The sequence below is a fragment of the Amorphotheca resinae genome (genome assembly GCF_003019875.1).
Source record: "Amorphotheca resinae ATCC 22711 unplaced genomic scaffold M430scaffold_6, whole genome shotgun sequence".
Taxonomy (NCBI): Eukaryota; Fungi; Ascomycota; class Leotiomycetes; order Helotiales; family Amorphothecaceae; genus Amorphotheca; species Amorphotheca resinae.
The window spans coordinates 1,709,495-1,733,975 of record NW_020194476.1 but is presented as its reverse complement, the minus strand read 5'-3'; the positions used below and the strand labels follow the sequence as shown (position 1 = coordinate 1,733,975).

The 24,481-nt window shown below is 48.8% G+C and overlaps 10 protein-coding genes across 10 annotated transcripts; 6 read left to right on the top strand and 4 right to left on the bottom strand.

Annotated features, from left to right (window-relative positions):
• Window positions 1-322: 322 nt before the first annotated feature.
• M430DRAFT_121673 (hypothetical protein) lies at window positions 323-4,445 on the top strand. The gene is made up of 4 exons (XM_024861812.1): window positions 323-465; window positions 516-636; window positions 709-3,611; window positions 3,662-4,445. Exons 1-4 carry the CDS (start codon window positions 460-462, stop codon window positions 4,295-4,297), a joined length of 3,666 nt encoding a protein of 1,221 aa, XP_024721153.1. The 5' UTR covers window positions 323-459; the 3' UTR covers window positions 4,298-4,445.
• A 209-nt stretch (window positions 4,446-4,654) lies between these two features.
• M430DRAFT_140393 (hypothetical protein) lies at window positions 4,655-7,358 on the bottom strand. The gene is made up of 4 exons (XM_024862662.1): window positions 7,061-7,358; window positions 6,936-7,002; window positions 5,895-6,874; window positions 4,655-5,849 (listed from the first exon to the last, which is right to left on the bottom strand). The coding sequence occupies exons 1-4, from the start codon at window positions 7,117-7,119 to the stop codon at window positions 4,967-4,969; spliced, it is 1,989 nt and encodes a 662-aa protein (XP_024721152.1). The 5' UTR covers window positions 7,120-7,358; the 3' UTR covers window positions 4,655-4,966.
• Window positions 7,359-8,533: 1,175 nt separating this feature from the next.
• M430DRAFT_121666 (hypothetical protein) lies at window positions 8,534-10,242 on the top strand. The gene is made up of 4 exons (XM_024861811.1): window positions 8,534-8,804; window positions 8,864-9,117; window positions 9,177-9,509; window positions 9,574-10,242. The coding sequence occupies exons 1-4, from the start codon at window positions 8,753-8,755 to the stop codon at window positions 9,850-9,852; spliced, it is 918 nt and encodes a 305-aa protein (XP_024721151.1). The 5' UTR covers window positions 8,534-8,752; the 3' UTR covers window positions 9,853-10,242.
• Window positions 10,243-11,144: 902 nt separating this feature from the next.
• M430DRAFT_50789 (hypothetical protein) lies at window positions 11,145-12,153 on the top strand (the record flags this gene model as incomplete). Its single annotated transcript, XM_024868169.1, has 5 exons — window positions 11,145-11,319; window positions 11,390-11,515; window positions 11,602-11,757; window positions 11,830-11,970; window positions 12,080-12,153. The coding sequence occupies 5 exons, from the start codon at window positions 11,145-11,147 to the stop codon at window positions 12,151-12,153; spliced, it is 672 nt and encodes a 223-aa protein (XP_024721150.1).
• Window positions 12,154-13,763: 1,610 nt separating this feature from the next.
• On the top strand, window positions 13,764-14,330 carry M430DRAFT_101857 (hypothetical protein; the record flags this gene model as incomplete). The annotated part of the gene is made up of 1 exon (XM_024860750.1): window positions 13,764-14,330. One exon carries the CDS (start codon window positions 13,764-13,766, stop codon window positions 14,328-14,330), a length of 567 nt encoding a protein of 188 aa, XP_024721149.1.
• Window positions 14,331-15,596: 1,266 nt separating this feature from the next.
• Window positions 15,597-16,706, top strand: M430DRAFT_19391 (hypothetical protein; the record flags this gene model as incomplete). The annotated part of the gene is made up of 1 exon (XM_024864064.1): window positions 15,597-16,706. One exon carries the CDS (start codon window positions 15,597-15,599, stop codon window positions 16,704-16,706), a length of 1,110 nt encoding a protein of 369 aa, XP_024721148.1.
• A 1,625-nt stretch (window positions 16,707-18,331) lies between these two features.
• Window positions 18,332-19,729, bottom strand: M430DRAFT_102486 (hypothetical protein; the record flags this gene model as incomplete). The annotated part of the gene is made up of 2 exons (XM_024860802.1): window positions 18,332-19,158; window positions 19,222-19,729. 2 exons carry the CDS (start codon window positions 19,727-19,729, stop codon window positions 18,332-18,334), a joined length of 1,335 nt encoding a protein of 444 aa, XP_024721147.1.
• Window positions 19,730-21,297: 1,568 nt separating this feature from the next.
• Window positions 21,298-21,786, bottom strand: M430DRAFT_66787 (hypothetical protein). Its single transcript, XM_024869248.1, has 3 exons — window positions 21,604-21,786; window positions 21,493-21,556; window positions 21,298-21,441 (listed from the first exon to the last, which is right to left on the bottom strand). The coding sequence occupies exons 1-3, from the start codon at window positions 21,694-21,696 to the stop codon at window positions 21,365-21,367; spliced, it is 234 nt and encodes a 77-aa protein (XP_024721146.1). The 5' UTR covers window positions 21,697-21,786; the 3' UTR covers window positions 21,298-21,364.
• A 1,212-nt stretch (window positions 21,787-22,998) lies between these two features.
• On the bottom strand, window positions 22,999-23,360 carry M430DRAFT_140381 (hypothetical protein; the record flags this gene model as incomplete). Its single annotated transcript, XM_024862661.1, has 2 exons — window positions 23,174-23,360; window positions 22,999-23,109 (listed from the first exon to the last, which is right to left on the bottom strand). The coding sequence occupies exons 1-2, from the start codon at window positions 23,297-23,299 to the stop codon at window positions 22,999-23,001; spliced, it is 237 nt and encodes a 78-aa protein (XP_024721145.1). The 5' UTR covers window positions 23,300-23,360.
• A 464-nt stretch (window positions 23,361-23,824) lies between these two features.
• On the top strand, window positions 23,825-24,220 carry M430DRAFT_28190 (hypothetical protein; the record flags this gene model as incomplete). Its single annotated transcript, XM_024865769.1, has 2 exons — window positions 23,825-24,014; window positions 24,072-24,220. 2 exons carry the CDS (start codon window positions 23,825-23,827, stop codon window positions 24,218-24,220), a joined length of 339 nt encoding a protein of 112 aa, XP_024721144.1.
• Window positions 24,221-24,481: the final 261 nt, after the last annotated feature.

Below are 24,481 nucleotides of genomic sequence, written 5' to 3'. Positions count from 1 at the left end.
TTTTGGTATTGGTGAAGCCACAGCCGTCGAAATAGCAATTATGGGGTCGGGTGATCAATGCAGAGGACTGGGATTGATAGTTCAGTCTACGAAATAGATCTGAACAGGATGGATTTCGCAATTGGGTTAAAGAGAGAAAACCTTTTGCCAGTAATCGTCGTCGAAACATAGATTTGCAGACCCTTCAGAAAGTCGGTTCGGGCGTGAAACTGACGTTCTGATTGGCTACAAGGGACAGAGCTATAACTAAACACGCCAAGACACGAACCCCATCGACAGCAGTGCGGTCGCGGGAAGGCTGAAATCCTTCACTTCCTATATCAATTGCATTACCACCCTGCATCTCCCCTTTCGAACCCTGGATACTAGCGCCCGTCATGGAAGCATGTAATTGCTAACCTATGATAACATGATAATTTTGTGGCCAGGGAACCAGTCCAGATTCCAACCGTCCCAAAGATGAGCGTAAGTGGAATCGCTGTGATTTGAGAACAGTCTAACAGTTCTTCCTGCAGCGCGAACAGACGAAGGCGGCCCATTACATCCAGTTGTTGGATGGGGCGCGCTGTGAAGGGAACTGGGCTGCTGTGCCAGAGCTTGTCAGGAAGATCAGGAAGCATGCGCCTGGGCGGACGTGTACGTACCAGCCTGCTCCCGTGGAATAACCGACACCTGTGGCAAAATGGATGGCTATTGATGTTTAGATAGGCCTTACCTTGACCGCCGAATGCGAACATGCCGTCACGCAGGCCGCGCTCTCTCGACCTTCAAGCGCGCGACCCTCGACCGCGACCTCTTCTCAATACTCGACCCTTTCGAAGTATATCCCCCAATTAGGCAGTGCTATTGAGGATGAGAAAACTCACGTGGAGGATGAGTTTCAGGCACGAGTCTGTCTTGGCTGGATACACTGGCTCCTGGGCGAACCGGCTGTTGCAGCAGGCCAGCTGCCAAATAGACTGGAGGAGGAATTTACACAACTCGATGGGACGAACAAGGAATCGGCAGAATGGACAAAGGTCTGTGCTGCAAAGGCTCTGTTTATAAAGGGGAGCTCCATGGCAAAGATAGGAGCAGTTGCTGAGGCGTTGGAAACCTTCGAATCTGGACTTCCGATTTTGGTGGCTGTGTCCTCAGCGCAGAATGCAGGGAAAGAGCTGCGAGTCTGGGCAGAGCTTTTCTTGACCGAATTCTGCATAATTTCTAGTCAAGCAGCGAAGTCGAAGACTACCTCTATATCGGAGATAGAGACGTTGTCTGCTTTCCGGGCATGGGGGAAGTTCTGGGACAGTCAGGGCTCTACGGTCACTGGTGGTTATGCACCACACTCTAAAGCTCCTCGACGACAAGTGTGGATGGAGTATTACATTACGCTTTCCAACCTCCTGAGGCAGGACTTACCTTTCCCGGCCCCAGAGCGCACAATCTCACACGCTACAACTTTGACTAGACCCCAACAACGAGCCGAATTAAAGTCGGTCGAGGCAAAATACGAGGGCTTGCTACTTAGCGAGGTACGATTTCCAAAAGCTGATGAAGTCAATGAAGAGGTGGAGACTTTCGTTGATATTGTGATGCGGAACTGGGCCATACTGTGCGGAAGAAGCTGGAGAGAACAAGATCTGGGAGAAGGTGGAGCGGAATCTATTAGCAGAGGAGTTTTGGACATTCTTTATCGAGCAGCTACGAAGACATTCCATTCTACCGCTATTCTGCGACACCTATTCACGGTCCATCTGTCAATAGCAGAGTTCGACCTGGCGTTCAAGGCATTCGATACCTATATGGAAATCGTCAAAAGAAGCAGGGCACGTATTGAACGGACCGGAGAGAGGGAGCCAGCCCTTGATAATGATGAGACGGTGCTCAGGACAACCTCGGAATGTATCAAGGCATTATGTCGATATGGTTCACGGCAGGGAGCGGAAAAAGCAAGAGATATCTCGCGCTTTGTCGAAGATTGGCTGGAAAAATTCCACTCTGTCCCAAGGCAGGATGAGCATGGCCGACCGCTTGAAACTAGAGGTACTACGGATCTTGGCGAGGCTATAGCTCCGGAGGTCTTTGCTCTGGCTTGGAGGTGTATTGGGATTAGCCACGCCCAATGGGCGCGGCTGACTCCTGATGCTTCGTTGAGATCGGATATTCAACTGAGAGCGGTGAAATGTCTTCGGAAATCCCTGCTACCAGAATACGAAAGCACAGCTGATGCTGAGACGGTGTTTGCATTGGGAACACTTCTCGCCGAACGAAGGGAATTAACTGCTGCTATTGATGTGGTGAAGTCCGGTCTTTTATCTGCTCAATCGTCTAGAGGCCGCATGAATGACGTGGGATCACACCCTGGCCGGTTCGCAAAGGAGAGATCCTTAGTACCTCTGTGGCACCTCATGGCATTATTGCTTAGTGTCAGACAAGAATTCTCGACAGCAGCGAGGTCATGTGAAGGGGCCTTCGAACAGTTCCAGGATCCCAGGAATCTCTGGGGGGAGTCGGATCTCGATTATCGAAGCGACCATTTGAATGAGAAGTCTCCTCCAAGACAACAGGGTGTCGTTGACGATATGGATGATTTTGAAAAGGAGAATATTCTTGAAGTCAAGATTACGCAACTCACTCTGGTTGAGGTTCTAGAAGGACCAGAAGTTGCTGTCAATTCCAGCGATGAGCTTCTCAACCTGTACACTAGATTGTTTGGAGATCCACAACAAGCTGTCACAGCACCCCTTCCAAGTGCTCCTTTGCGTCCTCCCCCTAAAAGCTCTGCAGGTACTATTAAGAGTATCAAAGGAAGCATCTTTGGTCGTTCGCATCGGTCTGTGCGGAAGTCACTCACTGCGCCGATAAGAGAAGAAAAGTCTGGAAGTGATGCAACACCCCAGGCCATCCAAACAACAGCCAATCCACCCGCGCCCACTATCCAAGTCACGAATGAAAGTGGCGGAGAGGCAAAGCAACATAATCGACTCGAAAAACAGCCGAAGATTGAAAAACGGCTCCGAAGAAAGTCATCTGCGGCTACCAGAACTAGAAGCATAAGTGCGGGACGGCGCAGCACTATCACGAATCCTGCAGCCGTTGTCGATGGCGATGAGTTCTATACTCCTCCAAGCGACAGTCAAGACCGAGGTCAATGGATTGATAACGACCAACGGGCTAGTCAGGTGGGAGTCGCTATTTCTGATGATACCACTATCAACAACTCGCAACAAGCAATGCAACAACCATTGCCTCCTAAATCACAACAAATGGCCCACAAGGAGAAGTCGTTGAAACCGGCTAGCTCCGATCCAGCAAAAGCTCAAGATACCCGATTACCAAACGTGACAGCTTATACTTCATCTACAAGTCCTGCGACGAGATTCCCCAAACGACAACAAAAACTGCGCAGAACATCCATCTTGGTGAAAGTCTGGCTGTTAATATCTGGATTTTACCGTCGGGCATCAATGTATGATGATGCAAGAGGTGCGATCGCGGAAGCTCAGAAGCTGGTTCAGACCGTAGAGGCGGAAATTTCCAGTGATACTACGGGCACTGTCTCAACATCCAAATCAGGGTGGGGAGGCGGCAAGAGCGTGAACGAGCTATGGGGTGATGTGTTCTCCGAGGTTTGTGTCCCTTTCGATCCTATATCTGACAGTAGCTAACATTCTTCCAGCGCGGTGCCCTCGCAGCCGCTGAATCCTTGCCCTACGTTGCTTTAGGAGACTATGAATCAGCATTGACACATTTCGCTGACCATCCGTCTGCCATCGTCGGCCTATCAAATATCCTACTGGATATCTACAATGAAGACCTCCTCCCGCCTCCATCCAGTCCATCCCTTATCCTACCTGGCCCTGCAAACACACTCTCAGCATCAGCCATCAGTACCCCCACCCCCTCCACACCATCGCCAAACCAACCCTCCTTCCCCCCCAGCACCTCCCCCCTAGCCTTCTCGCAAGGACCCCTCGGCATGTCCACCTCCCCCTCCATCAAACCCCAAGCATCCATCATGACCACCACCACCTCTTCATCCGCCAAAGACTGCTCCGCCACGGCCCTTCTCGACCGCCTCGCGGCCCGCGACCGCGCCTACGGCCTCCTCACCACCCTCTCCAAACTCGGCACCGGCTGGAACTATCCCGAAGCGTGGTTTGCGCTGGCGCGCGCCTACGAGTTAGGGGGCCAGCTGGACAAGAGCAGAGAGTGTTTATGGTGGTGCGTAGAGCTGGAGGAAGGTCGTGCGGTTAGGGATTGGAGTGAGGTTGTTGGTGGAGCGGGGGCGGGCAGAGGAGGATATGTTCTGTGAGGAGATGGAGGAGAAGAAGAAGAATGGGGGGATGGATAGTCTGGGAATAGATTGGGGGGTGGATGAGAGGGGATGGTGATGGTCATGAGGAGAGGATGGGTGAGTGAGTGAGTGAGTGAGTGAGGAAGATAATGCCAGCGTGTACATGCGTATACCTTTTTGAAATTCGAGATAACTCCTATTAAAAATCAAACAGTTTAACAATAAATCATAATCTGTCCACATCAAGGTGGACAAGTCATCTTTTTTTGCACATCGTAAGCGTGACCAGGCCGAAGTGCATTCATGTATGCCTCGGGCACCGATATTAGTCCATCTGTATCTACGTTGTAAATCCACACATGGACCTATAAGGTACTGACAGCTTTCTGATTTTATATTCTATTTTGTTATTAACGCCTATCAATGCAAGTGCTCCTCCCAATGCTTATCACCCATCCATCTCTTTTCATGCCCTCTCTCCTTTTCTCTCTCTCGATTCACAATATACATACAACAGTCAATCGCTCATCAAACAAAGAAAAAGCCCCAAACCCGTCACCGCACCATGGTATATCGCTGAATCCGCACCAAACACCAACAACATGAACGCATACCCTGACGCTGCCTCACCTGTTGAAAATTGAGCTGTACCGTAACCTTCCGTCCCGCTGCCTACTGTGCGGTCCTTTAACGGTGGCCGTTCACTTTTGCTGTAATAGCATTCGACCTCTGGGGAATCCTGCCGTTAGGGAGATCCTGTAGGGGGGACTCTTGTCTCTCTGCTTCTTCTTCAGGACCGCCGATCATGCTGTCCATGAAACTTATATAATCGTACTGCTTCATGCCTCGATCCTCCTGGAGGTCCGGACCTTTGTGCTCCGGCACAACCTTCAGGAGTCGCTCGATAACATCATCCGGCACTAGACTATGTCTTAGGTCCATCTCCGTTACGTACGGTTTCCCGTCCGCAACCTCGCGGAAACTCTGGAAGACTTGCTCAGCGGTGTTTTGGTCCTCTGTGACGTCGACCATGAAGCGGATGAATTGTTCAAAGGTGACGTAGTCTTTACCGTTCGAGGTTTCTAGGAAGGATTCATGCATTTCATCTTCGGAGAAGACCAGGCCGAGAGAGGCGATTGCGGCGCTGAATTCTAGTTCTTGGAGGCTGTTTGTGGCGTCGCGGTCGAAATGTCGGAAAACAGACTCGAATTCTTCAAGTTGGATAGGGGTTAGATTTGTCATATTTCGGGCCACGACTTGGTTATCGAGGAATGCTAGCTTCTTGGAAACGGAATTCTTGACCAGGCCAAGCTCGTAGGATAGCTCGTCGTAGGTGTAGGTAGTGAAATCATTCTCTTCGATGTTCGCTTCTTCACATTTCCGGTCCATCTCTGCGATCTTTTCCAGGTATTGATTCATGGGGGCCAGGCTATCGTTCAGTCGCCGCACATGTGTCAGTTGATCCTCGACATCGCCTTCCAGCCCCGATATGGCCAATTGCATTGTATTAAGTGCGAGTGCGAAGTCATTCGCTTTATCAGCGAACGTTTTTTGAAGGGCAATTTTGATGCTGCAAATGGTTAGCAATGTCTTATCCAAGGTACAGGATACGTACTTTCTGATCGTCTCGTTGATGAGTTGCCCTCTTGACATTTCGGCCTTCATCAAATTCGCCCACTCTTGCTCCAAGACACTAAGTCTCAACTCTGGCGGTGGGTCGTAAGCTCTCAATCGGTAAGTGCTTAACTTTGTGCGGATGTTTCCAAGCAGCGCAGTAAGATCAGATTTCTCCGCAACCCACTCCCTTTTCTTCCCCCGCTTATATGCACTGAACTCGACTGACTGTCTCTTCGCATCCACATACGTGCCTTCGAATTTTGACTCCTGCCACTTCAAATTCTGCTCCTCAATATTTTTCAACAACGCCCTCATCCTCCTCTCATATGCACTTTGCATCTCCCAAGCGCCCTGCATATTGTTCACAAATTTCTCTACCCTCCTTCCGGCATTCTCCACTTTCTCCATCTGCGAGAAGGCGTGAAACCAGTATGCAATGTACGTCATCAAACTCCTCTCATCTGGCTTCGCAACATCACAGACATCTTCCACGTCTAGAAGGGGAGGAATTCCGATCTCCTTGTCGGCAATCTCGAAAGCCAGCTGCATGTTTCCCTTATGATCATTCTTGTCTAATGTGTCGTAATCGATCAGGTCAGGCCGGTGAATATCGAGTAGCGCACAGAATGCAAGTCCGTCGTTCCAACTGTCCGTGAAGTTTCTGACCTCGACCTCGTCGTAACACGCCGTTTTTCTTTGACACCAAAGCAGTAGACCTTCCTTGGCAGTCATGCCCTCTTGATTGATATCTGAGATCGTGAATCGTAGAATCAATGTCCATATTAGACCCAGGATAATCTTCCGATTGCCATCAACTACATCCTCCGCACCAATGTTGGTCATTTGTATTCCACGTGATTTGATGAAATCGAGAGACAGATTCGCATTCTCGAATCGTTGTACCCGCAGTTTTGGTTTGGCGGCATAACGACCGAGGGATTCGGAGGAGAGGCATTCGAGGAGATGGATAAGGAGGACCTGGGTAGACTCTGTCAGGACCCTACAAGCAAGAAGAAGCAGAAATCGAGAACGAACATACCCCATCACCAAGGTCCTTCACCAAGTCTACAACTGCCAAGCCTCTTGGTTCCAGCTTGGTGTTCATCCTAGACGCCCAATGATCAGTCAAACCGCCCGTACTCCACACTTGAATTGACAGCATACCATTTCGTGAATGTCTTCTGCTGGACCGTAATCCACCTCTGCTGTTCTATGAACGCCATCGTGATAAAGGCCTTCTCATGCGGTTCCTCACTATTTCCGATCTCCCGGACTGGCTGCTATGTCCTTAAAAGCCCACCCCTTTATGTTGCCGTCTCTCTCTGCCAACTGCCCCCCTGAGCGAAGTAGCGGATACCGATCGATGCGAGTAGTTGGTGATTTCGTGCTGGAATAATCACCCGTTCAACTGGAAGCAGCAAGCAATGATCAAGATGTCGTGGATTTGTTGGTGAGGTGTGGCTGAGAGAGTGAGATGACGGTTGGGCAAGTTGTTTACTTGGGCGGACGTACCTCGAGGTACCGCAGTTTCGCCGCCGGGGCAACACCCGTTTCGGTAAAGCGGCGGGGGAGGGGTCCTCCGTCCCTGAAAAGCCGTCTCTCACTAAAAAACATAATTAAAATAGGGGAAAAGCTTCAAAAGAAATCTCCGATTTTCCATTTGACCTTTGTCATCAACGAATTATAGGAGCGTTGTCCATCACAGGGTCTTCAAAAGAACAAACATGAAGATGCAGCGAGTGCTGCCCTGATTACGCGATCTTCCACATTTCTCCACTTCCCCCATTCTTCAGCAGTCAGTCCAATTTCGAGGTTACCAGCGCATCTTTACTCCGAGACGCCGCAGACAAAGTTTTCGCAATTTTCCTCTGCAATATCAAACAAATGGATATGGACCGTTCATTGTCTAATTGGATTGATGCTTGAGGAGCAGCGCACGGTCCGAGGTGATGTTGTCAATCGCAATGCCCTCCTTTGTATACACCAATAACATCCGATATTCCCCAATATTCTGTCCTGACGCAGCAGTTTTTAGTTCTGTATTTGATTCAGAAGTCAACCTCGTTGCTGAGTAGCAACGCAGCGTTAAATATTTGACCATCTGCGATAGTACCGTTGTACTGGGAAAATTTAAGCCTCTTTTTGCTTGAGATGCGAGTGAGCTAGATTAGGCCGAAGAAGAGGCGGGCGCTTAGCACACTGGAGAGTGGGCAAGTCAAGTGATGTTTTGTCTTATGCAGAACGAGAGGATTGTTGATAGGACGATATTACAGAAGGCTCTCGCAGAGCCTGCACTGGAGCAAAGCGAAATCAATGATCCCGGCGCGCATGACATCGATCTTTCGATAGGAGGGTTTGATTGAACCAGACGCTGGAGGAGAAATAATGCCGTCTATAAAGACCGCTTGCGGATCAGCCTATACCTATATAACCCATTCTATCCCCAAACTGAGCGTTGACACACCATTTATGGCGTATATACTTCGCTACAGCAAGGCCTCAAAGCTTCAAGCGACTATTCTGCCAGTATATGGTTAAAATGCCACAGATCATCGATGAACCCCTCCCTTGTCAGTTGCTTTAAGGCGTGATAAGGCCAAAGACAAGGTTCCTCTCGAGAATTTGAGATCATTGGAAGGATTCTCAAGGAAGGGGACTTTGCCGAGCTCTTTACGCGCTCGGGGTAATAACACCGACCAGCTGAGGCTTACCAATCTGCTACTCGGCACCCAGATCTCGACTCCATAGCTAAGGTATATAACTGGAAGTTCTGTCGGATCGTGTTAACCAAGGCTTTCCTAAACTCATAGCAATAATTTCCAGCAGTGAAACATAGAAGAGAAAAGATTTCAGCAAATGGCCTTCTCGGTGCGGGGCAAGACGGCAATCGTCACAGGAGCAGGATCAGGTATTTTCAACCCCTCATTTCAGGGCCTTCCAAATGAACAAACTTACGTATTTCAACAGGCATCAATCTGGCCTTTGCCAACACCCTCCTCTCACGAGGATGTAACGTTCTCTTCGCCGACATAAAACTCCGGCCGGAAGCCCAGGACCTAGTGGATGCACATACCGCTCCCAAAAATGCAGATCTAGGCCGAGCAGCCTTCCAGGAAACCGATGTCACCGAATGGAAGCAATTGGAACGTATGTTCCAAACCGCCCTGTCGCACTTCGGAGATATTGATATCGTGGTACCCGGTGCTGGTGTTTACGAGCCGGTCAGTCCCCTGTTGCTCTTCTCGAAGCGGGATAGCAAGTAACGAGATAGTCAATATAGACGTGGTCGAATTTTTGGCATCCTCCAGGCAGCGCCCTGTCAAAAGATCCGGTGGATGGTAACCACTACAGATTGTTCGACATCAATGTCACACATCCAATCCGGACGACCCAGCTTGCCCTATCCTACTTCCTCGACAAGAAAAAGCCGGGGAGTATCTTGCACGTTTCGAGCATCGCCGGCCAGATCTCCTCGGCATCTACTCCGCTATACATGGCCTCCAAGCATGCAGTCTCGGGATTCGTCCGGTGCCTGGCTCCCTTGGAATCAAGATTCGGAATCCGCGTGACTGCCGTTGCGCCAGGGGTGATCAAAACCCCTATCTGGACAGAGGTAGGGATTCTAGTCCTTTCTAACACAATTTGATTGAGCAGATTAACCTAAGTCGGTCCTTCAGGCCCCTGACAAGCTTAAAATGTTCGACGAGGCAGCAGGCGACGAGTGGGTAGAACCGGAAGACGTGGCAAATGCGATGCTTGATCTCGTGGAGAAAGACGAGTGTAGCGCAGGGAAGATCACCGGCGGGATAATTCTCGAGGTGGGGAAAAACCAGACGCGCATCGTTGCTGAGTTCAATGATCCAGGCCCATCTGGGGCAGGACATTCGGTTCAAAATGAACCGCAGATAATCGAGGAGATCTTTAAATCAGCAGCGGCGGGGGGATGGGGGAAGTGAACTTGTATGCGGGGCTGACCTGTAGGTCTTGGATGATGATCTGCAGATAATTGGCTATGCGAACATATGCACGCATATACAACGTTCTGATAAAGATTGAGACCCGGTGCTTTTCCAGAAAGCTTCTCCTGTGTCAATAGGCTAAGATCCTCTGATATTCAGTGTTTTTATCCTACTTCGAGATACCGGAAGCCCTGCTTGATTCCAGGGCGGGTCTAGAGCCATTCCAAAGCCTAAAGCAGCTGAGACATCCACGCTTATCCTCAACCACGACAACGTTACGGAGTTTACTCCCCTGAATCAGACCGAAATTTATCCTCTGGAATCCGAATTCCGACAACCATCATACTTCAGTTCCAGCCGTCCTTTACCTACCTGCTTCTTCGGGACATCGCAGTCATGCATTTTTAATTTTAGAACAAACCAAAGGCCTTAAATCTGCCCAAGTCTATTCTTCACTCTCCAATCGATATACGTTTCATGCGCATGTGCCCGCGATCTGCAGTCTGCCGTCTTTTAGTAAGGAGGAATCCGGGGTATTCAGGGGTGGTTGCGGCACTGCGATGTTACGTCTATTTTAACAAACTTTTGAAACGACCTTTTCCGAATCCTTCACATCGCCTTGTGTACTGGGCAGCGCAATCATCAACCGAATTGTTAATTGTACTGTACAAAGGAATACATATACTGGAAAATCCGATATGAACAGAATTCAACAAAACTCATTTAACTAAGAGTTTTCCGAGTTGGAGATGTAGGTAGAGGGGCAGTATTTAGCCGGGATTCGCGGTAACTAGAATCCTACGAGGCTACGATACAGTAAGCCGCAAGCCATCCACCACTGAGAGATACCTTCCGCACAACGTTCCCCGCAGCCAATCTACAGTATCCCATGTAAGTAGAATCCGGGGTCCTGGGCAGTGCATTACCACTGTACCAGCCGCTGTTCTGAGCTTTGCAGATGCGGTGCAACTCTAGTACGCTCCGAATAGTATCATTTTCCGCACCGCCGCACTTCTTCGCCCCAGGTGCTGTATCTAGTTCTACTGAAACAATACTAAAATAGTATTGGAAATTTTCCCCCCAATTTCTCTTGTTCTCAATTACTTCTTCACATACAATTCTTTTTTTTCTTTTTCACAGAGTATAAAGGCTTCTGGAATTCCCAGTTGGATATTCCCGTAGAAGTCTGTCTCATTGTCAATACCTACATACCTACCTCTCACTTCTTTTCACACCCGTACCATATAATCCTATTCTCTCAAGTCTCTTCTATCATCCTAAATTCAACCATGAGATACTCCTCCCTCATCACTTTCTCTCTAGGTATTGCCATCTCATCCCTACGAGCTCAAGCCTGCAGCACCCAAAGCGATGTGAAAGTAACTTTCTACGGCTATCCCGACAACTCCCCACCCGGCGCCGGGACTGCCTACAACTGCGGCAACAGGAACTACATTGCTGGCGGTACTGCCCCCTTTCCCAACATATGCCCCTCAAACCCATCCATCATGCATCTTTCTAACATATCTCCCAGGAACCGGGACGTATGACGACCCTCTAACGATGGCGACGTCGACCGGGGAATTCAACAAATGTGAAATCATCTACGTGCCGTATCTCCAGAAATACGTACGCTATGAGGACGAATGTCAAGAATGCGGTATTTGCTCCTCTCCCCTTCCCTGCCCCCTCCATCAAACTTGAAGAATCAAGCAATCTGACGGGAGCAAAAATAAAATCGAGCAGACTCCGACTGGCAGTCGGGAACATGGCATATCGATATCTGGACCGGATCATCGACGTCGGACGGCGGCTCAGCGCAAGTCCGCTGCGAAGACAGCTTAACACCCGATGGTACGCAGACTGTGGTGCGCCAGCCCTCTCAGCACTTGAGTGTGAATTGTATGTCTCCCATGCCATGCTATCCCTTTCCTTGCTTTCTAGAGTATATCCGGCTGATGTAGAGCATTCTAGCGCAAGCGCTGTATGACGGATCGTGCCACACCGATGCTACGGACCCTAATCCCGATCTCTCGAATGTCTGTAGTTCGGGAGGGTCGGGGTCCGGGGGTGCGGGATCCGGAGGGTCCTGTTCTTGGCCGGGTCATTGTGCAGGTTCGTCATCCCTCCTTTCCCCTTTCCTCCTGAGCCCCCTTCCAATCCTATTCGCATACTTCCGCAAACCGAATGACAGAAAAGAAAACTAACTGGAGTAAATAAACAGGAGCACCATGTTCGACTTACAACGACTGTTCCGATGCCCTAATCTGTAGTAATGGCGTCTGCGCCTCTTCTTAGCCTTTTTCATGATTAGCAAATGAAGCTTTAATCTCGATAAAGAATAAGGGTGGAGGGTTCTTGGAGTCGTTTTGTAAAATTTCTTATTTCTCTTTTTCTTTTCCTTTCCTTTCCAAAACTATATATATTTTCTATTATACATTCTCTTTGATCGATCTCAAAAATCTGGAATTTCTCATGTAGGCAGATAGGAAATTATATCCACAACTACCTACTCTTATACTCCTGAAACTTGATTATTTATTACTCGGTAGGTAGGCATCGCCTGTAGTATCTGTTGTATACACGCGCCTCTTAGTGTCTTCCTCTAATAGTATCTAAGTCTAAGCTATATTTATCGTAAAGTAAGTAAAGTATACTAGTAAGCAAGATCTAAATTCCTTCCTTCCTTTCTTTCTTTCTTTTTCTATCCTAGATCATAGACCCATTAGAATATAGTGTGATAGCGCAAGCTTTATATATATATATGTATATGTATGCAAGATCATGTACGCATCCATGCATTATCCCCAAGGTATATTCCCAGCCTTCACCTCTAATCATCCTCTAATTACCTATAAAGTTTTATAATTACCCTACCTACCTACACAACGAAGCCTAAGAAACCATCTGGAGAGGGGAACGCATAGAAAACAGATAGGTAGGTAGTTCATTCGGATCATTCCCCGGACACTAGGTAGGGACTCTATGTACAGTTTAAATCAAAGAACATTTGATTATTTAGGTATACAGACACCCACGGCTTCAGGCTTTGATTAAAGGTCAAACCTACTTCATTCTTATTTAAATGTAAAATCACACATCTATCTCATATTCTCTACGACACTTTCTTTACTAGGTAATTACCCGAGTCTAGTCTGTCTAGATACAACAACCCCTACCCCTCTCCTCTCTTCAGAGTCTTAAATTGCCTTGCCTAATCAGATCATGTCACTACCTACACATAGGTACATACATCTTTTTATAGACTATTTTGCCTTGCCTTACGTTATCTTCATTACCTTACTTAAGGTATGGTATAAAAATTCGGGTTAAAATTCCTAAGCTACCTACCTTACCTACTAAGCCGCATCCCTCCCCATCCCTGTCGGCATCGGTAGGCAGGACAACATTAAGGGTCAGAGAGGCAGCGCCGTTTGGTTAGGCGCGCAAGAGAGGCCGAGAAGCAGGTCGGCTACTATAGACAGATACTACAGTACTAGCCGGGCGGCTCTCTCTACTTTAATGTAGCGGCTGACTAGTCCCCTCGATCGTATGACAGACCTTAGTAAGGCTTAGGGCGAGACAGACACTAGACGTCACGGTAAGGTACCTATAGGGTCGTTAGGTAGCGCAGTATAGAGATAGCTAACACTAATCTCCTAGAGGTGGCGGCAGAGTTAGGGCAAAAGGTTATATCTAGCGAGATCTGGTCTTACACCTACCTACATATGTGAATCAAAGTACCTTGCAACACATCTGTTATGTCTGATTTAGATCTACGATTTCTACTGACGTTGACAAAAACCTAGTGTTCTCGTAAAATGCCAGCTCAACCTATCGTCACAAAACCAAAACCAAAACAAAAGCGAACAGCTGGCAGTCTCGGTAGCAGTTCCCAAACGCAAAAGATGGGTGGTAGCGGAAACCCGAACGAGCCTCTTTTCTTCTTCAAACCCAACGAGGCACACGGAGAGTTCTGTCAATGGTATCCGGCAACCTTTACAGTCAGCAAGGCCGAGATGTCCGTGCTAGTCGGACATCCTATCGATAAAGATGATCCTGAAGGTTGGCAACGAATATATTTCAACTGTGCCGAGCAATTCATGATGTATTGCAAAGCAGGACGGTTTCACGACTCCGAAACGCAGAACTTGGTTCTTGCGACTCGAGACCCTAAGGAACAAAAACGATTAGGGAGATTGACCAAGGGATTCCAGGCAGCCAGCTGGGACGAGATAAAAAGCGATGTTGTGGTCGCTGGAAATATGGCCAAATTCGGCCAGAACAAGGAACTGAAGGACCTGCTTTTGGGTACTGGAAATCGACTGCTGGTTGAGGCAGCTTCTCTCGATCGCGTTTGGGGTATCGGCTTCACAGCCAAAGAGGCCATGGCAAACAGGGAGAGGTGGGGAGAGAATAGGCTCGGTATGGCGTTGGTAGAGGTGAGGAAGAGGCTACGAGAAGAGACCTGTTGAGATGAAGGGTTCTAAAGACTAATAACATGATGGTTCACACCAAAGTAAACCCTGTAGAATGCGTGTAGGATTAATCAAATCAAAAGATCATGTATATGGATAGTATCAAAAGTAAACTCGCCCGAGAGTCCAGCACTAAGTCCAGTCTATTTGTTAATGTTAATTCGCTTTCCTTCGAACATAAAGCATGAGTTTTGAGAGCCCAGAATTACAATTTGATCGTTCTCTTCGGGGTTTGTAGGATGTTTGATATATCGCCTTAGGCGAAACTGCTTAAGAAAGCGGAGAATGATTGACCAGCCTGAGAAGAGCGCACAAGGCACTATTCCCCTCCAGGAACTATGTCCTCTAGCTTTATACCAGCCGAGCACTAGGTATATTTCTAGAAGGTCTCCACTTCGGGGTCTCTGAGGAACTCGTTGGGGCTCCTTGAGAATCGTCGTTAAAACTTGACAAGAATGATGTGAGAGACGTCAGATCAAGTGTGATTGGCTATAAAGCGATAAGTCAAAAACGTGACGATGCTGCTTACCTTAAAGGAAATACCTGGTAAGCGACGCCGGTCCTAGGAATGTAGCGGCCAACCGGTCCTCAGTCTCGATCGCACGACGGACCTCGGTGCGGCTCAGGGCGATACAGACACCGGACGCACCTGTAGGCTGTGGCGTTGTTAGGCGGCGCAGTATAGAGATAGCTGACACCGACCTCTTGGAGGTGGCGGCGGAGCTCCGCTTGCCATCCAGGGAAGGATCGGTTCAAGTCGTCGAGGATAGTGCCCGAGCCCATGGTAAGGCGCGGAGCAAGGAGTGGTAGCGGCATTGCGGCAAGGAGGGAGCAAGACGACCTCCTCGAGAGGGACGGATTTATAGGGAAACCTTGACCAGGGGGAAGACCCCTTTGCCGTGCATAAGCGAATGCCAAGAATAACTCAAGCGAGCCGTCTCTCTAGAAACACCCCCCGGGCGCCATCAGCCAGCATATAATGTCGAGCGTCCCTGACGAGAGAGGCACGAAGCAGAAAGGCACGAAGCAGAAAGCAGAAGGAACGAGGTAGAAGTCTTTCTCCACGACCTCTGCATAACCGATGGTGGCATCTCACAACATGTTTCTCTTTCCCTTCCTTTCTTTCATCCCATCACCACACGACCAACAGAGAACTGATACAGTTCCAGTTCTCTCACTTACCTATCTTCTTTCTTCTCATCTCTCCCCCCTATTCCCCCTTCTCTCTGTGGACTCCTCTCCTCAATCCCGGCCCCTCCCACCATGCCTCCCAACCACGCCGCCTGGCTGAGCGCCAAATACGTCCTGCCCCTCGAAATCAAAGCCGCGCCCTACACCACCCCAAATGACGACGAGCTCGTCGTCAGAAACTGCGCCATCGCTATTAACCACATTGACTGGAACAAGCAAGCCCTAGGCAACCTCATATTCTCCTGGATCCGCTACCCCTTTATCATGGGCAGTGATCTAGCCGGCGAAGTCGTCGAGGTCGGGGAAGGCGTGACGCGCTTCTCCCCGGGGGATCGCGTGCTCGCGCTCGCCGTCGCCATGGACCAGCGCAGCAATAAGGCCGCCGAGGGCGCATTCCAGGAATATACCGTCGTGCGCCAGAATTTGACAGCGCCGATCCCAGACGCCATGATCTATGAGAAGGCTTGCGTGCTGCCTTTGTGCCTCTCGACCGCGGCGTGCGCACTTTTCCAGAAAGACCATCTTGCGCTGCAGTATCCGAGCACCGCTTACCAGCCTACAGGTAAGACGCTCCTCGTTTGGGGCGGCTCCACCGCTGTCGGGAGCAACGCCATCCAGCTGGCCGTCGCTGCCGGGTACGAGGTCGTTACCACCTCGTCGCCCAAGAACTTCGCGTATGTCAGCCGCCTGGGCGCTCGCTCCGTCTTCAACTACCGCAGCCCAACCGCTGTGAAGGGCCTCATCCGCACCCTCAAGGATAAGGACTGTGTCGGCGCCATCGCCATCGGCAACGGCTCCATGGAATCCTGCATCTCCATCATCGGCGCCTCGAAAGGACGCAAGTTCATCTCGCAGGTCAGCATCGACACGCCAGACATTAAATCCATGAGCACCATCGACCAGCTCTCCTTCGTAATCTCCACTCTCTACTCCAACGCCTACATCTGGATCCGCTGCAAGCTCAAGCGCGTCAAGACGAAGTTCGTGTTCGGTAGTGACTTGATGGCGAACGAGGTCGGCAGCCTCATCTTTGAACAGTATCTCCCGACCGCTCTAGCTAACGGCTCTTACGTTGCTGCCCCAGAGTTTCTCACCGCTGGGCACGGCCTGGAACGTATTCAGAATGGGTTCGATCTCAGCATGCGGGGAGTCTCCGCTCGGAAGGTCGTCGTCACGCTGTGATCATTTGGCTCGGCGCGGGTGGTTCGTGAAGTGAGAGATCGTGACTGATTGGACTGGCTTTACAGCATAGATTGGTGTGTTTTTGCCCCTGGGGTTCTTGCTTGTGGCTCGTGAGTCGTGACTCTGGCCTACGTTACGTGATATGAATAGAAAGAGACAATAAAAATACGATGAGCCCTGCCTTGAACCAGATTAACGTTGAAGTTTCGAATCATCAGGTGAGGCACCGAGACCCTAGAGACATACCGAACAGAGCCGGGTTCTCTCCGTTCATGGGTCCCGCCCGACCCAAGTCCCCGCCTAGCCTTCCTGACAGGCGCAAATAAATGAAGGAGGAAGATAAATTTTAACGTACAGCCTCTGCCGCTCTATACTCATTCATACACTATGTGGAATAATTTCTCACATACTGGCTATCGTAGTGCCAAGCAGGACTTTTGAAGATCGTCAGCCACAGACTCTCACCGCAAGTGAAACACACCTGGCTGTCGATAAGGAGGGACGCAAGAATTGAGGATCGTAAGAGACCGATTTAAAAGACCTGAGCCTCCAAGACCGGCTATTGCTCGACGGGAGAGAATGGGTTCAAACGAGGAGAACTGTCTCCCTTCTGTGAGCCTATACTGTTTGCGGGTAACGTTGATGGGAAACTTGAAAAACGAAGAGGATGAAAAGGCAGAGAGAAACAAAAAGGGTGCCCTGTAGCACCTTTCTTCCTGTGTAGGAAAGGGAGCCGCCCATGCATGCAGTACAAGAGACCCATGTGTAAAGCAAAAGATGAAACAAGCTTCATCCAATCAATCGCTCAATTAAGTGCATCCAACGTTTCCTTCAACGTGTGCTTACACGCCACTATGTAGGTGTGTGCCTTGGGAGTGGATGTTGAAAATGAGACGCAGAAGAGTTGATGTCTCAGACTTCTATTAGGAATTAATGCCTTAGGCCTCGCATTAGGAATCGCATTCGCTTACCAATATCCCGCCCGGTTACCCTCAAACCAAACCCTACCCGTTCGGTAATGAATACCCGATATTGGAGATATTGCTGAACGTTTGATGTGGTTTGTCTTTCTGCTACCTCCTCAAACAAAGTTCAATTCGGTCTACTTTAATTGATCACTTACTGTTCTTGTTCCCCACTCTCTTGCTCTTTCTATTTGGCAAGACAATACTCGCACGGGACAGCTGATCTACGAACCGAGGTACACAACCTGCTTTAGATCCCTCTGCGGTCAATTGGCACACAATTCAGCTATATACATGATTTGACCGAGCACTGGTTCTGGGATCTATGATCTTATTCAACCCCGTCGGATGATGAGCTGAACGCAGACCTGAACGGCCCGGGAGACCCGGAATCCCGGATTCTGGAATATTGTTGGCAAGATCATTACATTGGAACGGGAGACTGGCATTGCCACTGGAGATGCCGTACGCATCTCTCCATCCGGAGGTGAAAGGAATTATGACGGTACGATTATATCACTCTACCGCTGTTGCATGCTATCTAACATCCTTTTCCAGGTCACACCTACCTAGGTACTGTTCATTGCTTCTCGTGGACAGAACGAGCCTGCTCCTACTCCACGAGAATTGCACATCCCCATGATGCGGCTTCTACACTGACTAAGCCTCTAACGAGCTTGAGAACTGACTGTGTGCATTGCACACCATTTCGTCCACATCATAGTCCCAGATCTTGTGAGACCGCCACGCGATCTCGCGGTCGAACTTCTCAGGGTCGCTACCACAGGACGCATGTTGCCACTCAAACATCTCACCCGCCACACGGCTGCTATCAACAATCCACTGGGTGCGCTCATACCGCACGGCATTGTACGTCTCGAGTGCAGCACGTACCATCGCGGCTCTTCTGCTGCCAGTGCAAGTACCGCGCGCTACCGCCTCGCTGATGGTGCCTATCAGCTCCGCCAGCACCAACGCGTCTTCGACGCCGGAGCCCGCTCCAGCACCGTGATGCGGCGAAGAGGCGTGCGCGGCATCACCGGCAAGGCAGAGACGGCCCCGCACGTACGTCGGCACCGGATGGTCTCGCTGGTCAAACAAGGCCCACTTGTCGAGCTCATCCGGGAGAAGACTCATGATAGCACGCACGGCAGGGCCAAAAGCAGCAAAGTACTCGACGGCCTCGCTCTTATTGGTTCGTGCCGTGAACTTGCCGTCCTCGGCTGCCCAATCCTTGGGGTCCGTAACGAAGGCCACCAAGTTTATGAGGGCCCCCATTGCTACGGGAAAAGTTATTGCGTGGGCATTGGGCCCTACATGTATCAATCGCGTCGCTACCTTGTAGTCCCCCAGCAATTCCCTGGCCTTGTTCGTAGGGACCAGGGAGCGAAAGGCGAACTTGTGAGTGTAGGATGGACGCGAGGCTGGATTGTCCTCTCCGAACATAAGGCGGCGCAATTTTGATCTGATACCATCGCAGCCGATCACTACAATATGGGCACCCAAGTTAATGAATCTGTTGGTAGGGGGGCTGTAGCCATTATGCTTACCCACGTCTGCTTCCTCCGTCGTTCCGTCACGAAATCCCAGCACGATCTTTTCACCGTCTCCTCTGTCAGTAACAGAGGCAAGGTTCTTTCCGTACTTCACATCTTCTTTTGGTATGTGTTTGACGAGCTCCTCTATAAAATCTTGACGGCGGCACCCTTCGAAACCTCTTTCTCCGACATAGAGCTTAGAGACCAATTCTTCATTGGTATTATCCGGGTCTGATCGGTTGTAATGATATCCATCGACCCACACGAAGTAGTCTTCGATGTTGGGCGTCGCGACTTTCCTGAATGCCTGATGAATGCGCGGGTCCAGTTTTTGCATGGCCCGTTCTGCGTTGGGGGTGAAAGCGATGCCCGCCCCAATCTCCCGAAGACTATCTGCCCTCTCATAGATTTTGAACTTGATGCCCCGATGGAGCAGACCTAGGGCTAGGGTGACGCCGGTAATGCCGCCACCGACGATGGCAACGTCCAGGGGCTTCTCTTCCACCGCAGTTTCGGACATTTTCAGCACTATTTTTATGCTTGAAATCGCTGAGTCTCGGGTGTGATGAGGGGTAATTGTGATGAGGGATTTGTCGAGAATGGTAATAGCGGAATAATATTGTGTTGTGTTGTGGTGAGCCCGTAGCCCTGAGACCTGCATGGACTTGCATGTAGTGCGCAGGAGGTCCGGGCTAAGTCGAGGGCAAATGCCAAGACAGAGCACACACACTGAAGATTCTCTCTACAGCCCAGTATTCCTGAGCGGCTTGAAAGTTCATGCCAGTTCCGGCTTTATTGGGGTTATTCTGAAAGGTGATACGAGCAGGTCAGAGGCGATCAGGTCTGTCAATCACTTATCGCCCGATCTCTCCCGGACTTCGGACTTTCTACTCAGAAATATCACTGTTCAACAGGACCAGCGATGGAAAATGGTCACGTCAATATGGCTAATACTTCTCTGCGTCGGGGGAATGCTGGGCAATCAATCTTATCATTAGATTTCACAGTTCTGGTTTGCATATTCGCAGGTGTAGCTCCAAGTTGCTGCAATCTTCTGGCAGACCTACTGGTCTCTGAAGTGTAGACCTCACGAAACATCTTATCTATTTAGATTGGGCTTTCACTCTTCATGTTTTACTTCCAACATGATGTTGCCTTCTTGTAGCTTATCTCTCATTTTGCCTGTCTAAAGTTAGATGAGCTGGTCGAGTGCTTGCTACATCACTTACAGCTCCTACTCCCGTTTTATTACAGAGCCTGAGAAACAATGGGAGACTAGGTACGCTATCAATATGTGATGGGATAGTTTCTATCGCTGAAAACATAGTCTCCCCTCTCCTGGGCAGACTTAAGCTTCTTGAAGAAGAATATTCCGTTGGTCAAGGCCATGGCGACTGATCCCGAGGGCTACGACACTTCCGTGGACCGTACTACTTGAAACGTACCAATCCATGCTCCATCGCCCATGGTGCCATGTAGATGTCGTTGAATTATGGTTCTGGCTACGTTAGTGAAATCGGGTATTCCCGAATCGGAAATCCTCTATCGCCGACCGCAATCTTGCATTATACCTACCTTACCTGTGGTACCCGACTCAGTCTCCATTCCCATGATAGGCCCTGGGGATAGTGGATCCCCCGTACGAGATGAAGGGCGTCATGCACCTCGCATCCGTCGAACCCAGTTGGTATACTTCAAAGCACGCAAGCACCATCTCCAGAATATTTCCGCCAAAAGCTTTTCCCTGTAGTACTGATCGTTTTGCTCCATCTGTCCGGTCCGTTCAACTGAGACTGTTTACATGGGTTCCAAAGCGACTTTATCTGGGAACCAAAGCATTTAGAGCCAGATATGGCACCGTCAGACCCTGAATCTTCCGAGCGGAACAATATGCCAACTGATTGAAGAGATGGGAATGATGCTTGTTTGAGAGCATAGCTGAATGACGGATTGAAACCCGGTACAGAGGCCGCTATGTCTTTCTCCGTTTTCAATTGGTATATTAGAAAATTTGGCATTGATGTCAATTTTTTTGCGGATCACAGTCAGATTGCTTGGCTCACTTTTTTGAGAAGTGGGATATCGGTAACGGCTGATACATTTGGAAAGATTGCTAGCTACAGATGAGCTGTCCAGGAGTTGTAATAAAGTTTGATCATCCCTGTGCACTCAAATTTTCGAGCGTTTCGGGGTTGTGGGCAACCTTGCGACCGCGTTGATCGCGGAAGACCACTGGAATTGCTTAGTCTTTTCATTGACACGACATGATTTTCTCTCTCAAACCTTTTGGAGGGTTTTTGACATTCTCCTTCTCAGCCTCCTCCTGCGTCGTGACTATTTCTTCGACCTAAAAGTCTCAGAATGAGTTGAATAGTGTTTAAGACAGAGACTTGCCTCTCCCTCGTGCTTCCCGCCTCTAATTCTGGTGAATACCCTATCCCCTTCATTGATGTCCTTTCCATTCTTGTCCTTTACTTGACTTGACATATCTGTAACTCGTGATGACTGACTATTTTCTGCTTACAGGAATTATCGAGAATGGATTGTTTGATTTCGTTCTCTCCTACACAGTTGTAGAATATAATACAAAGTTGTTATTGCCTATGAAGAAGCCCCCAGGTTAATTTATGGTCAACGTCATTGACCACAACACCCCGCTCGGTAATGAACCCAGCCAGCACTTGACCATTTCCTTCCAATCATTACAGCAGTTGATTGAAAAATCCCTGTCTCCTCATTCAATATCATAGAAGTCCAAGAAGATGGCTGTGAAAGTAAGCTTACTGGCCTTCGACAATCCCCGCCCACGTACTCCAAGTACTAAGTAGATGTTATAGGTTATAGTTTCTCTCTTCGTTAAACCTTGACTATGATCCAACAATGAACAAAAGTGGAACCATAACGGAGGTACCTCCTACTACCATGTCGAGATGGGCATCTCCTCGTCGAGTGCTCGATATCGCCTCTGAATGGTCAGTCGCTGTGTTCGTTCCGGCGGACTCTCATCAACTCCTCGTCAATATCATCCAGGCATCCTCTTATTTTTAACTTTCACCCATCATACGGTATAGCTAACCAGCGATCTTCCCGGCTGTTTATAACCAGATCGCCGATTCAAATACGTTGGTAGGTAAGTCCTTCCTACTCGGTGACGTTAAGACGAAATTATTGAGCAATGGACGGACAGATCTCCGGGCCGCTAAGATCTTCTGAATCGCCCAATGCACGTGGCATCTAGTATCTGTTTCGTATAAGGTATGTAGCCATAAAATGTAGTGTTTCTCTGTGTCTGATTGAGTGGAGAATGATATTCACAGTGAGATTGAACTGTGTATGGTGCCACGTCCCTTCGATGGTTACATTCCGGCTGTCCATCTGTTATGGAATCAAAGTCACCTCAAGGAAATATAATAAGCTCTCTTATGTAGACGCTCATCACGAGGTGTTAAATTATTAATTATAAATTCTCGACATCCTAATAGCAGACATGTCTATTATAACGAGCCAGACACAGAGTGGCAGAAGTATTCGGCACGTGGCTTTGCTCTGCAGAAATACTTACCTTCCGTATCTGAGCACCATGCCCCGCAGAAAAGCATCTCCTACAAATCACACCTTCGATGCTAACAACAAGGACACCCTTCTTCGTCACGAACTTCTAAGTCTGTTGCCAGTTGCCAGTTGCCAGAAACCCATATTTTCATATCTTCAAGTTAAAACATCATAATCTTGTTAAACAGTAACTTTTATTCTGTTGCGACCTTCAAGGCTATATTATACACCCTTAATCTAAGAACTGCCAGTTGACGATCCTCCCTTTCTGCCTGCCTCTTTTGCCTTCTCGCTGCCAGGTTCGAAAGAGCCGCCAGATGCTTGTCCGCCCTTCGAGGCAATATCACGCTATGGTTTGTTAGGATGCTATTTTATACAGCTGAGCAGCAACGGCTAGAGAGGATTGACTTACTTGCTTATCGGGGTCCATACTAGCAAAACCGCTATGATGGCTGGAATGACCACCCTTGCTAGCAATGTCCTGAACTTCCTCCTTGGGACGATTGGCAAAGTTGCCTGGATTTGGATTATCGGTCATTATGACAGGTTAAGATTGTATCGGGAGATTTCTTTTGACTTTGTTTTGGTATTTGTGTGGATGGAAGAGAAGTTGTTCGGATTTTGAAGCGAGTGATGGAAATATGAAGATGGAAGTGCTACTTATACTTCAATCCTGGGCTGTGATATGTGGTCGAGCGACATGTGACGTAAACTGGGCTCATAACATCGACCCCTCAATTGATGTCACCTTCATCCAAATGATGGAGATATGACATTTCATGTAACTTCGAACTGATGATGGAGATATGGCGTGTCCTTTAGAAAAAGTAAAAAGCAGATGAACTGATCGCTGTAACATGGACAAAGTACTTGTATTGTCGACGTAATTGTCTCGCGAGTACAAGAACAATTTTTGTTAGCTGGCAAGCAGTATGTCAGCGTATAGATGGTAAATCGAATTATTGCAAATCGTTAAAAAGTATATTAACTCCCGAAGTATTTGAGTTAACCTTTCTTCCTTCACACTTTGTACTTGGACCTTATACACTCAAAATCTCGAAAGATGGCGACGAATGCAGCTGACGAATTCAACGATCCCGACACTGTCACCGACGACGTCCCTCAGGGTGGAGATACGGTCGACAATTCTTATGCTACCGAATCTAATACCAAGATTCCCGTAGTGAAGGACGAGACGCAAGTCGAGCAGCCTAATACTACTGCCCGAGACCCAGATTCTGATGCAGCTCTCCGTAAGCTCACTGATTTCTAGATATAAAGGTTCAAAGCACAAGTTAATCATTGAACAGAACAAGATGAGGCTGAAGCCATCGACAAAAGCAACATCCTCGGAGGAGGACGTACGCGTGGTGCCAAACAGCCGAGTGGAAAATATCAAGAGCCAGGCGACGAGGAGGGCCTGCCAGGACCGGATGAAGGCATTTCATCTACCAGATAACTTAGTTTTGCATACTTTTAAGTCAGATGAAATGGGGTGGCTGGATCAGACTTTACCCACGCGTTGGTGTTAGAGAATGCCATATTGAGTTCCCATGCTTATTTTCGAAACTTTAAGACCTTGCTCAGTTGGTAACTGTCTGGCACACTACCAGGGTGCAGATGTCGTGACTATATTATTTTGAGATCATGAATAAATGTGAAATACCCCTTTCTTTTGACAACCAAATGAATTTCGATGATCTGACTGGCAAAAACGTTG

Coding starts and splice junctions, on each gene's coding strand:
- M430DRAFT_121666 (XM_024861811.1), top strand. CDS start 8,753: ATGGCCTTCTCGGTGCGGGGCAAGACGGCAATCGTCACAGGAGCAGGA. Junction 8,805..8,863: donor CGTCACAGGAGCAGGATCAG/GTATTTTCAACC, acceptor GTATTTCAACAG/GCATCAATCTGGCCTTTGCC. Junction 9,118..9,176: donor GTGCTGGTGTTTACGAGCCG/GTCAGTCCCCTG, acceptor TAGTCAATATAG/ACGTGGTCGAATTTTTGGCA.
- M430DRAFT_66787 (XM_024869248.1), bottom strand. CDS start 21,696: ATGTCAAGTCAAGTAAAGGACAAGAATGGAAAGGACATCAATGAAGGG. Junction 21,557..21,603: donor GCGGGAAGCACGAGGGAGAG/GCAAGTCTCTGT, acceptor TGAGACTTTTAG/GTCGAAGAAATAGTCACGAC. Junction 21,442..21,492: donor TGTCAAAAACCCTCCAAAAG/GTTTGAGAGAGA, acceptor AAGCAATTCCAG/TGGTCTTCCGCGATCAACGC.
- M430DRAFT_140393 (XM_024862662.1), bottom strand. CDS start 7,119: ATGGCGTTCATAGAACAGCAGAGGTGGATTACGGTCCAGCAGAAGACA. Junction 6,875..6,935: donor TGAAGGACCTTGGTGATGGG/GTATGTTCGTTC, acceptor GAGTCTACCCAG/GTCCTCCTTATCCATCTCCT. Junction 5,850..5,894: donor ATCAACGAGACGATCAGAAA/GTACGTATCCTG, acceptor AACCATTTGCAG/CATCAAAATTGCCCTTCAAA.
- M430DRAFT_121673 (XM_024861812.1), top strand. Junction 637..708: donor GCATGCGCCTGGGCGGACGT/GTACGTACCAGC, acceptor ATGTTTAGATAG/GCCTTACCTTGACCGCCGAA. Junction 3,612..3,661: donor GGGGTGATGTGTTCTCCGAG/GTTTGTGTCCCT, acceptor ACATTCTTCCAG/CGCGGTGCCCTCGCAGCCGC.